At 40.7% G+C, this 18,801-nt stretch overlaps 1 protein-coding gene across 3 annotated transcripts in view; it reads right to left on the bottom strand.

Moving 5' to 3' along the window:
• The window catches only part of MAP7 (microtubule associated protein 7), a 235,021-nt gene that overhangs the window by 17,812 nt on the left and 198,408 nt on the right, over positions 1-18,801 (bottom strand). For all 3 annotated transcript variants that reach the window (XM_020987148.2, XM_020987145.2, XM_020987146.2), the window contains 7 exons: positions 14,978-15,093; positions 14,140-14,423; positions 5,211-5,385; positions 3,547-3,730; positions 2,551-2,652; positions 1,837-1,887; positions 1,672-1,729 (listed from right to left, as the gene is read on the bottom strand). In XM_020987148.2, coding sequence (XP_020842807.1) covers positions 1,672-1,729; positions 1,837-1,887; positions 2,551-2,652; positions 3,547-3,730; positions 5,211-5,385; positions 14,140-14,423; positions 14,978-15,093 — 970 coding nt within the window. The remainder of the gene's footprint in view (positions 1-1,671; positions 1,730-1,836; positions 1,888-2,550; positions 2,653-3,546; positions 3,731-5,210; positions 5,386-14,139; positions 14,424-14,977; positions 15,094-18,801) is intronic.

Raw genomic sequence — 18,801 nt, 5'->3', positions numbered from 1 at the left:
TATATATATTAATAGATGTGTGCATGTGTATGCATATATATACACAAGCTTCATACACATACATATAGATATCTACATATAAAATTCATCCTGTCAGTGTAGTAGAATGGGATGAAGAGAAACCTCAGACTCATAACAGGAGGTGGCAATCTCTATGTCTCTCAGAAAAAGGGCATAATATATGAGGAACTTGTCCTAGAGATTACAAGAGGCACCTATCCCTCAATATTTCCAAATCCCAGGTCCACGCTCTGCTAGAGCCTTTGCTACAAGCCACGAGAGCCCACATTTAGGTTGAACAAACATTAACCATCTATCTGCACAGCCATATATTTGGCACTGGGTGAGATGCAAAGTTTAGACAGGATATAGCCTGTGCCCAGTTGGAGCCTAAAGGCCACTGCTTCAGAGCTGGGGGTATCCCGTCTTCTGTTGGCCAAAACGTTGGAGGTAGTGCAACAAGTGTAGGAGAGTGACAAGAAGAAAAAGGCTAAGGGGTGGGGGAGAGACAGGAATTGTACAGTAGAAGAATATGTGTGTCAATGCCTTTTCTCATAGAAGCTGGTTTTTTTTCTTTTTGGAGACAACTGAGGTTAATTTACTTGCCTAGGGTCACACAGCTACTAAGTGTCAAGTGTCTGAGGCCAGATTTGAGCCCAGGTCTTCCCAACTCCAGGGCCAGTGCTCTATCCACTGCACCCCTTAGCTGCCCCAGCTGTTACCTTTTAAAATATTCCTAACAGTACAATAATACATTTGAGGTACATTTTGGGTCAAATGGGCTTTTGCAGGCTAGCCTGAGAACCTAACCGCCAGATATAGCACCTTTTTGATGGGAAAATGTGTCCTAAAAGCTCATAGAAGTTGTTTGCTTCCTCAGAATAAATTCTGTTTATAAGGACTGCCTGTATTTGTAGGACCAGCTAGTAAAAACAGAACTTCTGTTAAGAACTCCAACAAATTCTTAATTATAAAACTGTCCTAATGCCAGAGAGAGCCAAGCCAGGAAGGCCTTTTTCAACCTTCAGCCTCAAGCCCAAATTGCCCAAATAAGGAAGCTGAAAGTTCTTGGAGATGAGTTTTGATGTTCCATTTCACGGTAAGTGGCAAATGAAATTTAAGTTAACACCAAACGGATCTTGTTATAATCTTGTATTTAATTCATTTAAAAGAAAGAAAGGCAATGACCTCTCCTTCCCTAGAAGTGTCTGTAGTGGTCAAGATTCTACCACGAGAGTGGTGTTGGTGACCTCTAAGAGCCCTTCCAATTGAGATATTACATGATTTCAAAGTCTTGATTTTTTTTTAAACAACAAAAAACTACTTTTTTTTGTGAGGCAGGGTGAAGTGACTTGCCCAGGTCACACAGCTAGTAAGTGTCAAGTGTCTGGGGCCACATTTGAACTCGGGTCTTCCTGAAGCCAGGGCCAGTGCTCTAGGCCTTGCGACATCTAGCTGCCCCTCAACAAAGTCCTGAAGACTCAATGATTATACAACTTCTAAATCCATCTGTCTGGTACAGTGGAAAGAAAGTTGACCCCAGGGGACTAGAGTTCTATAAAATAAAAGGGCTGGTTTATATGACCTTTGGGGTCTCATACATTCTAACTATGTGATCCTATGATCTCATTATAATGCTGGGTGTCTTTGAGAGTACAGTGAAGTAAATACCTGTTTCACCTGTAGTATCTCCCTTGGCTATGTCTTCATTTCTCTGGTCATTAGCTTTCTACAAAAGAAAATGCATTATCTTATAAATTGGAGTAATAATGGAAAACAAGCAAAGAAAAAAAATAATCTTGCTCTAAGCCAGTTAGGAAGAAAGAATGTCATTACCTTCTCTGTAGCTTCTGTTCTCCTGGTTCTTTTCATAATTTCTTCAAGTCGCTACCAGGGAAGAAACAGCAAGCCAGAGTTAGATCTAGAAACAGAACAAGCCTAGCACATTTTACAAATAAAGCAAATCAGTAACATTTTCAGACCTTTGTGCTATTTTTGGAGGAAGCAATAGCTGTGTCCCAAATGTGTGCCAGGACTGTGCTCACACATTAAAAAAAATTTATATTGATAGCTTTTGTTTCTACTTTGCTTTCATTTCCAAATAGGGCCCTCTCTCTTCCCCTAACCCAGTGAGCCAATTGTTACAACAAAGAAAGGGGGGTGGAAGAGCAATTCAGCAAAACCAACACCAGACACTCTAGCAACATATGCAAAACCACAGTCCCCCAGCTCTGCCAAGAAGGCACAGAGGTCTCAGATAAGCAGAGGGACTCAAAAAGAGTCTCACTTTTGAGTTGCATTATGGAGTTAGGTTAGACATAGGAAATGATGTCCTTGCAGTGATGGTTGCTAAGCATTGGGATGGATTATTAATGGAAAGAGAAAAGGGTCTTATTTTCCTGGGATGGTTGAACCACTGTGGTCTTGTTTAAAGGTGAGGGACAGAGAAGTGGTTTCCTCTAGACTCCCTCCAGATCTCTCAGTCTGCAGAAAGCCTAAGCAGCCAGAACACTGTGTGCAAACTTTCCTGTAAGCAGCACATCTAGTTACCTTCTTCCTTTCCAAGCGGGCTTGCTCTTCTCTTTGGAAATGCTTTTCTCGTTCTTGTCGAACCCTCTCAGCTTCCTCTCGTAGGCGGGCTTCTTCTTCTCTCTGAGGAGAGAGTGTGTCCTTTGTTTTACCACCAAATGGGAGACTTTCTACCTACTTCTACCAACCTCATAGACATATGGTGAGGGTAAAGTGGGAGAAAAGACAGAAAGATAGAGAGCCAGCCTGGAATTAGGAAACCCGAGTTCAAATCTGACCTCTGTAACTCTGGGCAAATCACTTAACCCTCAATTTGCCTCAGTTTCCTCATCTGTCAAATGAGCTGGAGAAGGAAATGGCAGACCATTCCAGTATCTTTGTCAAGAAAACCCCAAGTGGGGTTGTGAAGAGTTAGACATGACTGAAAAACAATGGAATAACACAAACTGTATTAATAACAATGAAAAATATAATAATTTGCTTTTGAGATTATTACTTGAAATCTGACACAGAATCCTAGATTTAGAGCTAGAAGGGACCTTAGAGGCAATCTAGTCCAACTACTTTTTACAGAGAAGGAAATACAGAGGTTAAGTGACTTGCCCAAGATCACACAAGAAATGACAGTTTGCACTGTGGTCCTCTGACTCCCAAAGTCTGCATTCTTTGTACTCTACCATGATGCCTCTTATAAACAATAATAATAGTAATAATAATAATAATAGTAGTAGTAGTAGTAGTAGTAGAAACAACAACAATTATAATAACATTTTTTTTTACTAAATCTAAGATAGAAGGGGAAGTGGAGACTTGGAGATCTCCTAGCCCAAGGGTGAGGAATCTTTGGCCTTTTGACTGACTCCAAGTATTACAGAACAAATCCTTTTATTAAGTGGATTTGTTCTGTGAGGGATGGATTCAGTCAAAGGGCTGCACTTGAGGACCTAGAGGGCCACATGTCCCCACCTATTACCTAGCCCCTTTGAAAACACACTCCCCTTCCTGGTGCTCACATACCTGTTTCTGGACCCGCTCCATTTCTTCTTTTTCGCGTCGTTCTCGCTCTTCCACCTGCCGGCGCAGCTCTTCTACCCTCTCCCGGGCCTGCTCTTGCTCCCTCTCTGCCTCGAGCCTTCGGGCTTCCTCCTCTCGACGAGCTCGCTCTTCAGCAACTCTTTGAGCTAATTCCTCCTTCTTCCTCCTAGGAATGCACAGGACAAAGAGCTGCCTGAAGGAGGCCTGGGTTGTGGTTTATCACAAAGACAATGTACTGATGTGACCGGCAGAAAATCTCCACTGGATACATCGAATAGCGATAAAGGACAAAACGTGAAGGTCTCAGTCCAAGGTGAATAGGTTACCTGATATACCTTACAGGAGGTCACAAAGGCTCAGAGATTTGACTGTCCTCCAAAGTTGAGATTTATCTAATACAATGCTTCTTCAGTCCCTAATTTAAAACTTTTCATTTCAAAGAAATTCTGAAAAACCAGTTTATGGATACAAAAGGCCTGATATGTACTTCAACCATGAGTATGAATCTTAAATTGTTTGCCAGTAATTGAGATGGATTTGCATTGACCCATTCCTAATGGGCCATTTGTTGTTACTGAATCATTTTCAGTCATGTCTGACTCTTCATCATCCCATTTGGGGTTTTCTTGGCAAAAGATATTGGAGTGCTTGGCCATTTTTACAAAAGAGGAAACTGAGGTTAAAAGGATTAAGTGACTTGGCCAGGGTGACACAGCTAGTAAGTGTCTGAGGCCTGATTTGAACTCAGGTTGTCCTGACTCCAGAAACTGTACTCTATCTACTGTGCCACCTAGCTGCCCATGGGGTCATACTGCCTCATACAGTTCCTCATCTGTCAAATGAACTGGAGAAGGAAATGGCAAACCACTCCAGTATCTCTGCCAAGAAAACTCTAAATGGGGTCACAAAGAGTAGGACATGACTGAAACAAATGTACAACTTCCTGACTCCAGGCCTGGCACTCTATCCACTGTGCCACGTAGCTACCCACTGGGTCATACTGCTTAATAATTTAAGAGTGGAATCCTAATCCTATGATCACAGGATCATATATTTGGACCTGGAAGGGACCTCAGAGATCATCAAAGTTATTCCCTTCATTTTTTAAATGAGTAAACTGAGGCCCAGAAAGGTTAAGTGATTTGCCCAAGGTCACACATGTAGTAAGTGGCAAAAATTACACTATCTTATGCTGGTGTCCGAGGTCAGGCACTTGCAAAATTCCCAGCCACAGTTAAAGATAGCCTTTCCCTATGGGACAGGGGCAAGCCAACTGGCTTATGTGAGGAATAAATCTGTTAACTTTAACTCATTAGCATCTTGGGATAATGTCTGAGCAAACTGCCACAGGACCACGTAAGCTGGAAGTTTCTTCATAGGAAGACAATTTGTATTTATTTTAAAAAAAAACACCAAATGGACAGATGAATACTACTTAGTAATACTTTTGAAGTAACTAACTTGGACTTGGAATCGGGAGGACCTGATTTCAAATCCTGCTTCCAACACTAGTTGCATGACCCTGGGTAAGTCACTTACTATCCCAGGTTTCTTATCTGTAAAATGGGGGTAATAATGGCACCTCCCTTCACAGGTTTTTGTCCTCACAAAAATGAGATAATATATGTATTATCAAGTCCCTTTACCTTTCAAGATCTTCCCTCTCCTTCTTTTCCCGTTCTTCCTTCTCTCTCTGTTCCCGAGCTAGCCGCCTCTTCTCAGCCAGAAGTCTTGTGGCCTCTTCTGGGTCAGTGGTCCCCGCAGAGGTCTTACCCAAACCAGATGAGGGCACGGTGGATGGCAGGGATGGCACCGATGCAGCTGTTCAACAAGAGGAATAAACTTCAATGGAGACAAATTCCACAAACAGAATAGACAAAATAGCCTAGGGACCCTAAGTTTAGTGTCCTAAAGGAAAATGGTAAGTGAAAATTCTGAGGTTTCAAGGATCTGCTGCAAAATTTTGTCCCTGTATCTGGCCAATAAATGACAAAAAAGTTTTCTTGAGGAACATTCACAAGGCAGACACTCATTTTTCTTAAACAAGGCCTTATTTTTATACAAATCAGTCAGTAACAGATTGAGTATCCACTGTGAGTACAGAACTGTATAGAGTAGAAGATAAAATTTTCCATTTGTTTCATTTCTTCTCTGATCTTCAATTTGATATCTATTAATTACTAATTTACTATGGTCTAGCTAATCATCCTTAGCATTCTTGCCACAGAGACATCATAGCTGAAATCACATCATAATGAACCAGGGATAAGATGTATTGAGGCTCTACTCTGTGAGGTAGTACCTCTCACAGTTACCAGGAAGGGGTCAGGTACAACCAAAGAGCACACAATGTCTGCCTGTGTTTGTGTATCTCACACCCCCACCTCAATGTGTTTGACTGAGAAATGAAGAAGCAATACCCAACAACTCAAATTTCAAAGTTCTTTCACCAAAGCTGAGTTAGAGTCACAGGAGAGATAAAAAGAAACTCCACACTACTCACTGTACCCTCCTACCCCCTTCGCAAGAGTCCAGAGGTCAAGCTCCAATACAAGACAAACAAGGAAATTGGACATCCAGCATGCACCTGTACTGTATCCACACCAGAAGGCCCCCAGGCTGCCAGCACCACAACCGAGTGAGACCCCAAGCAGATGTAAGTGGGAAATATAAGTGGGAAATATTTAATAAATACATCATATATATTTAATAAATATTTAATAAATTAAAAAAATACAATAGAACATACGTAATAACATTACTACATGGTTTTCTAAGTCAATATTGCAGCCCACAGGGATCCTTTTTATACTCTTTAGTGGCCCTGGTGACATCTGTTTCTATGTAAGTTTGATACCACTGCACTCTATGCTATCAATAATCAACCCCATATTATAGCAAGGTTCTAGCATGTCATCTTTGGTAGCTGCTAACTTTGGTCTGCCCTTTTTTTTTTTTTTTGGCGAGGCAATGGAGTGAAGTCACTTACCCAGAGTCACACAGCTAGTAAGTGTCAAGTGTCAGTGGCCACATTTGAACTCAGGTCTTCTGAATCTAGGGCTGGTGCTCTATCCACTGTGCCACCTAGCTGCCTCTGCCCTTCAATTTTAATGTGGTCGCTGGTGGTATAGTGGATAGAATGTTGGACGTAGTCTCAGGGAGACCTGAATTTGAATCCTGCCTCAAACACCCACCAGCTTTGTGACTCTGGGCAAGCCACCTATCTTTTCTTAGGCTTAGTTTGTTGATCCATAAAATGGCAACAATAATAGCCCCTACATCACATGGTTGTTGTGATGCTCAAATGAGATCTGTAAAGTGCTTTGCGAACTATAAAACATCCTAGAAATGTTGGCCGTATTATGATGTCTAAGTCTTTCCTCCACATCTATGATTATTGGTCATTTGCCTTCACTCTACTGTAAGCTTTTCTGCTGCCTACATTCTGTATTCTTCTTGAAAGCATGGATCATATCTTTATATCTTGGGGAAAAACAAGCAACCAGCACACACACTTATAGGCAGAGCAGTGAATAAATATTTGTTGAACAGATGAATGTACATGTGCTATCTTCTTGAGTTTTTTACATCTCTCACTGTGTTTCCACATAAATAGGCATTAGACTCTTTTTCCCCCTCTGGCAACATTTCCTTTTATGTCACTTATCTACCCTCTCACTGTCACATCCCCTTCATGCCTTAATCCCTCTCTAGCATCTTGTGATGCTGAGAGCTGTAAATGTGAATGTTAATGCTTTCAATGGGCTCTCCAGGCCCACCATGGGAATAACCTAAGTGGGAAACAAAACACAGGCAGACAGTCTCGGCTCTGTGTTTTTCTTCAATCCCTTCCCAACTCACTCTGCTGACCATGGAGGGGGCAGGGAGGGAGGTAGAACTCCATGACATTTTGCATATTCACTTTTATGTGACTAGGCAAACAAACTCTAAACACTAAATGAAAGACTGCCCTGAAACACCAGATAACAAGTGGACATCTTCCTACTGACCACTATTCACCCCACCTTTCTTAGTGCTCCAGGATGGATTCTAGTTTCAATTTTCTTCTTTTATTTATGAATTTCAGTGCAATTTATAGAGACAAATTCCCTCATCTCATCAATGATACTGACTTTGTTCTTTTATTATATATATAATTTTATAGTCTTCTCCTCAAGTACCATTCCAACGCTTCATCACGGGGTGTTGGCTATCCCAGCTCTAGTTTTAGAAGGTCCTACTCAAGCAAGAAAGGCTTCCAGTATGGTGCTGGGCACATAGTAGACACTTCATACATGCTTATTTGCTGACCAGCAAGAGATAACTATCTTTCAAGCTAAGTTCACACCAATTATTTAAATCACTGATACTTGAATTATTGCAGTAACTTACAGATAAAGACATGTCACATGTATAGAAGCTGAGTGAATTTACTAAAGGGCATGGTGGAGAGGACAGTCAAGAAACATCTCAGGAATCGTGGCAATTAAAAATTTTTTCCCCTTATCCTTCATCATTAGAGTCAGATTTGAAAATAGGCAACAGAAACAACAGACATCTGGAAACCCTTCAGGAAAGGACTGAGGGAGCATCCCCTGTTTCTTTTTTCCTTAAGACTCTGGAATTGCATCCCAATGATGATCTTCAACTTTTAGGTTGCATTATTTCAGCCCAAAGATAGCACAGTTTTCTTTCTACTTCAACACTGATTTTATTAAGATGGATTTTAGATAAATCAAATTCTGATTCTGCTTTGTAAATGTTTCCTGGCATGCAAATCTCTATAACATCTACACAAAACTACTTGGCAACTCACCTCCGATAACAAGAGTCTATTAATCAAATGGTCTTAAGTAAATTTTGATATGAGGTAATGCATGCTTACAACCTAAATGATATATTATGGAACAGAAACAATCAGCTTTAAAAATAAAAGCTGTAAATTTGGGATACAATTCTGATCATCTCAGAAAACTGGATTTCTCTCTTAGCCAAGCATTTAAGCAAGGAAGAGTCCTACCAGTGTCCAGATCAGAGTTTTTAAACTGCGTAGTTTTTGTGCAATGGAGGCCCTGAGCTGATAAAAAGGATTTAAACAGAATAAACCCATGGTCATAGGGCACCAGGTGTAAATTGGAAGAGTATTGGTTTTAGAAACATAGTACCTCATTGTCAAATATTCAGTGAATCAATCAGATGCATTTCAATCTAGAAAAGGACTGGGGCCATAGTCATTTTTTTCAGTCATATCTGATTCTTCATGACTCCATTTGGGGTTTTCTTGGCAAAGATACTAGAGTGAGGTTTGCTGTTTCCTTCTGAAGCTCATTTGACAGATGAGGAAACTGAGGCAAACAGGGTTAAGTGACTTGCCCAGTGTCACACAGCTAGTAAATATCTGAGGCCAGATTTGAACTGATGAAGAAAGTCTTCCTGCCTCTAGGGCTTGCACTCTGCCTCACCACCTACCTGCCCTGGGCCCATAGTCGGGCCTCACAGGTTGATAGTCTAACACTTTACAATGCTTTTCTGTGTCCATCATTGTTTCATTTATTGCATATCCACCAGTTTTATCCAGCACTTAGCCCAGTCCCTGGCATATAGTAGGTACATTATTAATTGACTGACCTATCCTATGCTCATCTAACTTTCTCATACTCGATTATAAACCTTTTTATTGTCTTGTATATCTATACATGGTCAGCACTCAATCAATTGTAATAGCTAAAATTTACATAGCACTTTAAGGTTTGCAAAGCACTTCACCTCTTACTTCCATTCACTCCTCACAATTCTTTGAGATCCCCATTTTGCAGATGAGGAAACTGAGGTGGAGAGTCTTAGTGTATTTCAAACATATATTCCTAACTTTAATTTAAGAAGTGTTCCATTCAACAGGCAACTTAGCTGCTTCTAAATGTTTGTTGAATGAATGGGTATATAAATAAGACAATCCCAACCCTTCCTAGGGCAAAAAAAGAGTTAATAAATCTGTCAGTGCTTTAGGCAGCTCACTAACACTGTAAGTTTCAGAGGAGTCAACCTGTATTGGTAGAGGGAGTTTCCTCACCTGGGAGTTTCCCAAAGGCCCAGTCCCTATCCCTAACATCATATACAGAATAATTGTTTAGAGCTCCAATACAATAGGAGATTGAACTGGAGAGTCAAGGGTTCTACTTCTGCCACAAACAAGCCTCAACTTCTCAGGATTTCCATCTGTGTAACAAAAATCTGATTGTAGTTGCCGTTTTTACAGTCTGTAACCTTATGCACATTCTCTTTACTGTGAGTAGTTATACTCACAGTACCACTGATCCTGCTGTTAGCTCAGTATTTAGAGCCGTTATCCGGGCAAAGGGCTTCTGTGGAGAAGATGCCTACCAGCTGCCAAAAAACTACTACTTAAAACGCCCTGGGGGAGAAACAGAAGCAGCTTGGGATGGACAAGTAGGATCACCACCATTTTGCCCCTCATCTTCCCACAGACCCTGAAAGAACCAGCCCAGAACTCTGAGCCCAAAAGCTTGGGAACAGCATTATTCCCCAAAGTCCCAGACCTGCTTCCAGCTCAGCCCCCACAGCTATATAAAGAAGGGGAGAAATCATTGTAGAGAGGGAATCTACCCTCCTTATTACCACCAGCAACTGCTAACCAACTGTCACCAACAGGAGCCTTAGGAATGGCAGCACCCTCCCCCACCAGACTATGGGTCCTGCTTCCAGCCTAGCCCTCGTAGCCATTATCTCCTGTGAAGAAGGTACCAGCCTCAACAATTGCCAACCAACTGCTGCTCGTGAGGCTGGCAAGCCGGCCTAGCTGAAGCAGCAAGGCACCCGGGGGGAGGCCCAAGAGGCTGGGCAGGTCAGTTTATCAACACCACTTCCCCTCCCACCCTAAATGGAGATAGCTCAGGACCCTGAGCCTAAGAGGTTTGGGAATGACAGTGCTTCCAACCCTCTGCCATCATCCTAGAAAGCAAGCTCTGGGAGAATGCTACTGGTAACTCTTCTTGCAGGTGCACAAATCGATCTTATCTATTGAAGACCCAAAGAAGAAAGTTCTTATTACCAAAATCTTTGGCACTGTCAAATGGTTCAACATCAGAAACTGATGTGATTTGACCAGTGACATGAGAATGACTTTAATGGGGCATTACTATATTTGTCACTGTACCCTAAAGACCATGAGACTTTTCCATCTGACTTGCAGATGAAGCTTTCCATATGTGTTGTCTTCCTAAATAGATTGAGAGCTCCTTATGAGCAGAAACTGCCATCTTCTATTTGTATCTCCAGCGTTTAATAGAATACTTTGTACTTGTTAATTACTTAAATGCTTCATTCAAGTTTATGAAATCTAACACAACCCTTCCATTTTTTCCTACTTAAGAGATACATCTTGACCATACTGAATTGGCAAATGGGAAAACTCTAACAAAGCAGCTACTCAGGTGATTAATCTCATTACTTTATGCATTCTATCAACTTTAAAAAGAAATTGAAGAAAAATTACACCATAGAACATAAGGATTTTAAATCAGCCTTACTTGGAAATATAAAAATTTAAGTATCATATAAAACAACAGTTCTAATGACTTTTTAAAATATTAAAAACTCATTTTTGAAGAACATGTAACCTAAGTCCTGATTACAAGAAGTAAACACAAGTTATACTTTAAATCTGGCCCTGAAATTAATTTCCAAAACTTTTGTAACTATAATTGATTCTGTAAGCTAATAGGGGACAAAAAAGACAAAAGAGATGACCCAAAATCTTTTACATTGATAGCTGTCAATGTGAGCAAAGACAGTTTCAGAGATCAAACAAACAATATCAATAATAATGTTTTATAGCACTTCACAATTTTCAAAGCACTGTCTTCTGAGGTTGACAGGGAAGATATAGGATCATCTCTAAAATCTCTTACAACTCTATGAGTCTATCATCCCTGTTTCACAGATAAGAAGACTGGGGCTCAGAGAGGTTAAATAATTTACCGAAGGCCACATAGCTAGTTAATGGCAGAGATGGGCCTCAGCCTCCCTTTCCAGCCATAGTATACATTACTCCCCTCTAAGCACTTTATGGTTCAAGATAGACTTGCCTTCTTGCTATTCCTCACACAGAACACCCCATCTCCCATCTTTCTGCCTTTGCAATAGCTGTCTTTCAGCCTGGACTCTATACTTGGAATTCCTGGATTCCTTCCAGACTGAACTCAAGCATAAGGCCTTTTTATATAAGGTCTTTCCTGGTCCCCTTAGTAGCTGGTCCCACTGTCTCTCCTCCCTCCCCCCAGGTTATCTTGGTTCTGTTTTGTATATACCTATATCCTTGACATCTAGCAGAATGCCTGGCACATAGTAGATATTTAATAAATGCTTGTTGATTGATTAAAACCTCATTCAGTATCCTTTCAGTCACTTGGACATTTACTATCTTGTATGACTCTGGGCAAATCACTTTACCTTTGCCTGGGTTTCCTCAACTATAAAATGGCAATAATAAAAGTACTTACCTTGCAGGGCTGTTGTGAGGATTGAATGAGATAATATTTGTAAAGCTCTTAGCATAGTGCCTGGCATATAGTAAGTGCTAGATAAATGTTTATTCCCTTTCCCTTCCCCCTTTCATTATATAATTTTTTTTAAATATACATATGCAGACATATTCTCACCCTGTCTGTGCCTAAAGTATTACTAGAGAGTTCAGTGTTGGAAGGAAGATCATCTGTTCTAAGAATTCCCTTTACAACATCCCTATCCAATTGTTACCTAGCATCTGCTTGACGATCTTTAGTGATGCAAAATCTACTGCTAGTTCCGGAGGCAGCCAGCTCCACTTTTGGACAGCTGTTTGGAAGTTTTTTTCTTACTAGGGGCTATAATCAGATTTTTGCCCATTTCTTCTAGCTCTCCCCTCTGACTTCAAGGAAATCACATACATAGCAAACTGAATCCCTCTTCTATGTAAAAGCCCTTCAAGTACTTGAGAGCAAGGATATGTCTCCTCCTAAATCTTCTCTTCTCTAGGTTAAAAATCTCCAGTTCCTCATTATATCCAGCCTTTTCATCATGCCTCGGACCTCCTATTATTTGTTAACATTTTCCTTACTATCTCTGGGCTCCCTGTGCTGTACCTGGACTGTTCATCCTTCATTTCTGATGCATAGCAGGTTCACCTCCTTTTGTGGTCATGTATATAATCAAGGAAAAAGGAGAAAGTTTGGAAGATCCACTCTCAGAAACATCATAGGGAATCAGAATAGGAAGAATCCATGGCTTTAGATAAAATGTCATAATCACTTAAACTTAGATAATTTTTGTATACACTTTTGTGAGAGGTCTCCATTCCTTCCCTTAAGTCTCTATATAAGTGTCTATAATAAGTTCTAAGGCACATTTTGAAGCAAGAACTAGAAGCAAGTTCCATGTTGAATCAAGGTAGCATTATATGTATGGCCAATGAGGCACCTAAGCTTGTTGATCATTTAAGCCAGGGCCTCTTCATCTTACATCACTCAGCCACCAGAAGCAGGATGGAGCTGAAAGTGCCTCAGCATTATTATTTCTACTGTCAATGTAACTAATATTGAAAGATAATGTGTCTTGCCCGGACTTACCCTGGTAAGTATGTGGCAGAGCTAGGGTTCCAATTTAGGTCTGCCTAACACCAAATCCAATAGTTATGACTTAGACCACACCTTCATCAGAACCCATTCTCCCTCTAATATGCTGAATTCTCCAATCTGCCTCTCTGATCACACCTCTCCTCTTCTACCATGTCTCCTGAGCCATCTTTCTGCTCTCATCATGACCTTCTGTCCCTCCATCTTCCTGTTTTGAAAAGGCACCCCACCTTCTCAGCTCAACTTCCTTTGCTTTACAGTCATGATCCTGAGGTCAGTAATTTCAACAATGTACTATCAGTCCAACTTTGAATCAGCAAGTTGCTTTGAAAAAGAACTAGGGATTTTTTTAAACTGTCAGCTCAATATGATCACCAGGGTGATGTAGCCAGAGCAATCTGTGCTATATTAAGGACATATCTTCTAGGAATATGGAGGTGATAGTCCCTCTGTACCCTGTCTTTGTTAGGCCTCATCTGCAGCATTCCCTATGGGTCTCTCATGGTTTAAGAAGGACACTGATAGAAGGTTACTTTAGAGTCAACAGAGAGAGCAACCAGGATGGTGAAAGGCTTTGAACCCATGTCATATGAGGATGGCTTGAAGGAACTAGGCAGTGTCTAACCTGGAGAAAAGAAGAGTCAGAGAAGACAAGATAGTTGTATATTTTGTGGGGCTAGCCTGTGAAGGGATTAGATTTGTTCTGTTTCTCCCCAGAGGGTAGAACCAGGAACAGCGGCAATTTTGGTTTGATATCAGGGAAAAAAATGTTTTAACAATCAGAGCTGTCCAGAAGTAGAATGAGCTGCCTGTGGAAGTGAAGAGTTCCCTTTACCCTCCTTTGACATAGAGCTGGACAACCTTTGTTAAAACCCCTGGATGTGGGATCTGAAGCAGAGGCTGAATAAAAGCATTGTGGTACGCACTGGTATAGTTAAAGACTGACCTGGAACAGCCTCTGGCTTGGCAGGTGAGCCTTCCTCATTTGTAGGCTCTTCAGCATTCCCTGAAGTAACTTGGCCCTCTGATGATGATGCTTCAACTGCTTTCTCGACTTCCTTCTCTGGCTCTTTTTTCTCTGTCTCAAGCCTGACTTCTTTCTTGATAGGCCGGATGTTGCCGGGGGATGGGGGCCATGCCTGAGCAGAAGCAGCTTTCGATGGGCCAAGTGACAAGGAGGATGTTGGTCTGGGTGTGCCAGGCAAATGAGACAAGGACTTGGATGGGTGCCTAGGAAACAAATAAGGAAACATGGCACGAAAGGAGACATGTCAGAATTAGCCTTTGCGCTAGGAACTCCATTTTCCTCCCTACAAAAGAAAAAGGGTGTTTGGAATCTTGAGGCAATCTTAATATGCTGATTTCCCTCAAATTACCTTACGTTTATTTTATATATTTCTTAAACCTAATTGCATATGTCGTTTTCTCTCCCCTAATAGAATGTACTCCTTGAAGTAACAGGCAGTTATTTTTGCTTCTCTCTCCACTGCTTAACACAGCAGCTGGCAAATCAGTGTTTCCTAATGAATTTCCAAGAAAGAGTTAAGGATATTTGGTTATTTACTTAAGTATTTCTCACAGGTGGATGAAAAGGGAAATTTGTTTACCTTAGAAAATAGGTGATTTCCCACCCCCACCCCTATTTCCTGCCAAGGAAACAAGTTAAGGCAAGAAAATGAGACCAATGTAGCCTGTTGAGAGGCACTCAGTTGCAGAGGAACACGGGTAGCTTCCTATACCTGGGATGATTCTCAGGTAAGATGAGCCACCAGCACTTCACTTACCAAACTGAGGAGGGAGCTGGTGATCTAGTTTTGGGATTTGACGGAGACAGGGCTCTTCGGATGCCAAATGTGAGGTGGAAAGGCATGCTTTCTCTCTCCTTTTCTCTTTTATGCCCCTAAGTTGAAAAAAAAAAACCAAACCATAAGAATTAGGTTCTTCTAGAAGCAGAGGCAATAAGAGCCACATAACCAGCATTTGGTTGGAGGTAGGGATCAATCGGTGCCTATTCAAGTGTTTTGGGCAGACTACCACAATTATTAAAATTTAAGCCAAACAAAGGGGCCTCCAGGGGTCCTGCTGTCTTAGAACCAAATATTTGACTTTGATCAACAAGATGAGGTAGCAATAAAGATTATGCTGACTCCATGGTGCATGTTTGCCCCTTTAAAAAAAGTTTGTGCTTCAGATCTGGGAAAAGGACCGAAAGTCAGTCTCAGAGTATAACTTTGAGCTCCCTGGATGCTCCATATGCTTTAGAAATGTTCAGCTTTTCTTATTCAGAAGTCAGTTTCGTCATCTTTTGTTCCTCTAAAACCCAAAGGTGGATTCTTGTTTTCAAACAGTTACCATAGCTCAGATCTAGCTTTTGGTCTTCCCATGTGTCAAAAGAAGGATTAATCTGTGCTCCCACTGCTGCCAACATATACAGAGAAAGACTTGCTCTTACTTGTGCACCCAAAGAAATATCTTATTTTGTATTTTTTTAAAAAAATACTGATATTGTAAGAAGGCATTTCTTCATGAAAGAAATTAGATCCAGTATGTCTTGGTGTCCTCTAATCCACAATGGAAGGTCAGCTCCTAAGTGATGAACTTAAGCCATTTTAAATCTTTACCAGAGTTAAAGTCTGAAATCTGAGAAAGGTTCTCAACACTGTCAACTCAACATTGTCTCACCATCCAATGTCTCCTCAACCCCTTACCATCCAACTGCTTTCCTACTACACTAAAGAAACGGTTTTCTTAAAGGTCACTAATGAGAAATGAAGGCCTAATTAATCAATAGTGCTAACTTTCTTCTTAGAAAAATAAAATTGCAAAATGGCATTTTCCAATGTGGTAAACATAAGGAAATAACTGCTAATATATAGTTCTAAGGCATCACTGTCTGTTTCACGTTCTCCTTCCTAACCTTCCTTCTGGAGCCTCTAGGTAGTATGCCATTTTCTACCCTTTCATTATTCCTATGGTCAGAACTATCTCTGAGAGGGCTGATCCTGGAACAAATAGGATTGGTGTGCAATCAGCATTGATCTCTCTCCCTGTCTTGCACAATATATTTACATGGTTAAGAAAATTTTTTAAAAGGGGGGGGTAGAGAAAAGGGTAGTAGGAGGTTGTATAGTTCAATGGAAAGCGCATTGGGTTTGGAGCCAAAAGACCCTGGTTCAAATCTCAGCTCTGTTAGTTACTACCTGTTTGACTTTGGACAAGTCAATTCTTCTGAATAAGGGGGACCAAATGACCCCAAAAGTACCCTTCCCTAAATTTCCAAGCCTATGAGTTTGAAAGGTGCCTGAAGGAGGAGGGGGCAAGCAATTTTTAACATTCTGGATTTTAACAAGGCTTTGCAGAAGGAAACTCTATTTAGTCTCTTTTTAGGCTGAAGGAGGGGATAGGGTGTCATAGGAATTTACTGAGTCACGGCCAAACATGTGCTTTACTAATCTTACTTTGGCAGCTATGGAAAGGACTAAGCAAAAAGGGGAAGAGACTGGAAACAGGAAGACCAATCAGGAGACTGTGGCAATAGTCTAGGTGAGGAGCGAGGAGGGCCTGACCTTGGATAGTTACATTTCTGTGTGAGTGGAAAGAAGGGGGCAGATACCAGGGATGTTGTGGGAGGGAATCAAAAAGACCTGGCAAATGATCGGAAAAGTGGGGTAAGGAGGGCGAGGAGTTGTGAAACTGGGTGACTTGAACAAAGTGAGATTTATTTCCAAGGTCCCTTTTCGTACTTTTCTACTAAGATGGGAAGGGGCTCCACGTCACAGTCTCTCCCTCCCTTGAAAACTTGGCCTAATTGTTCAGCATTAGTCCGTTAAAATAAAAGATTCCCTGAACTGGAAACCAAACCTTTCATCTCACAATAAACAGCTTCAAACAACTTCAAAAACAACTTCTCCCAGGGGAGAAGGATGGGTCCTAATCTTACCTAAACTCTGCATTTTCCCCAGTACCTGGCAGCATAATGGAAAGAGCCCTACATCTGGAGTGAGAGATCTGGTTTTGAATCTGGATTTTGCTACGTGGTCTTGGATAAGTCACTTAAACTAATCTCTGGTTTTAGTTTTCAAAACTATAGGAATGAGCAGGGCTAGGTCAGATGATGTCCAAGGTCCCTTTCTTCCAGCTCCGAATCTCTCATCTTAGGCTTCAGTTCTGAAAACACTCAGAGCCAGGCATTTCCTAGTTCTATAGTCACAGGCAAATGACTTAACCCCTTTGAAGTCCCAGAACTGAGAGATAGAGCATCTTGTTCAAGGAAGAAGAAGGAGGCTGAAGTCACTGGATCATGGAGTATGTTGTGGGAGGGAGGGATAAAAGCTGGAACTCAAAACTTTTTTTTTAAATGTTAAAAAATAATTAACATAATTAATATTTATTTTTGAGTTGAGTTTGAATTCATTCTAAGGTGAAAAAAGCTCATCAAATCATTTCCTGAAAGTAGATTCTGACAGGAAGGAGAGAGAGATCCGCTGAGCTTCGATTTTTAGTGCTGGGAGACAAACAGGTCGACAAAGAAAAAAATACAAATCATTTCAGTTTTGCTGAAGGCCATTCCTGGTACTATCTCCTGTAAATGTTATATTTATCTAATAGCAAAAATATTCAAATGGATCTGTGATCTCATTAACCTGGATTTTCCCTCTATGGATGCAGATCACAATGTATCCACAGCAGAAATAAAGATTTCTTTTCTTTTCCCTTACTAAGGTAAATGTATTCAAAAAAAGATTCAAGTACTTTTTTTTTACTTTTCCCTCTAAAGCAGGGGTTATTAACCTGGCACCTATAAACCTGCTTCTTTAAATATTCTAATAATTAGTTCCCTCTGTAATCCTATGTATTTTATTTTATTAAGTTAGCACTATTATGAAAAGAAGTCTATAGGCTTTATGGGACTGCCAAAGGGGTCCCTGGCATAAAAAAAAAAAGGTTGAGGACTCCTGCCCTAAAGGCAAGATTCCCTCCATGCTGTCTTCATTCAATGTGTGGCACACAAAATCTTCCAGCTCAGATCTATGGCTCTAAGTCCAAAGCTAAGATCTCCCAAGAGTGCAAGGTCAATATGTGAAATTCTCACATCAAAGGGAGTTTCTTTCACCTTTGGCAAGTGTCTCAATCAAGGAATTAAAGGTAGATTCTAGAAGGCTTGGAAGAGAAATACCGTACCTCTTAGCATAACCACACACATTATCCTCAAAGGTCTACGCAAAATCCTTCAAAGAGCTTTTTATCTTAAATCTGACTCATTCTATAGAGTTAAGATTTTAAAATAATGTGTCCTAGGCTTTCATTAAACAGGTCATGCTATGATCATGGCTGGATAATTAAGTGTAGTCTTTCGGTTGGTTGATGAGTCAGTTAAAGCCAAAGGGAAAACAGAAACAATGGCCATGTCTTTCAGTAAATGTAAAATACCCATGCGCTTCAAAATAAAGGGAAAATATCCTAATCTCTAAGCTACCTTATTATGCACAAAGTATACAGTGGAAATGAACATGACTGTGGTAGCATCTCCACTAAGAAAGCACATGTTATTTTTCTTACTGATCATTGCAAAGAAAAAAAAAGTCAAAGCTTAAGAGACCAATGGTCA

This window comes from Phascolarctos cinereus, unplaced genomic scaffold, assembly GCF_003287225.1.
Source record: "Phascolarctos cinereus isolate Bilbo 61053 unplaced genomic scaffold, phaCin_HiC Scaffold_5;HRSCAF=322, whole genome shotgun sequence".
NCBI classification, from domain to species: Eukaryota; Metazoa; Chordata; class Mammalia; order Diprotodontia; family Phascolarctidae; genus Phascolarctos; species Phascolarctos cinereus.
The sequence above is the reverse complement of the archived record's forward strand: the minus strand, read 5'-3'. Positions and strand labels throughout refer to the sequence as shown.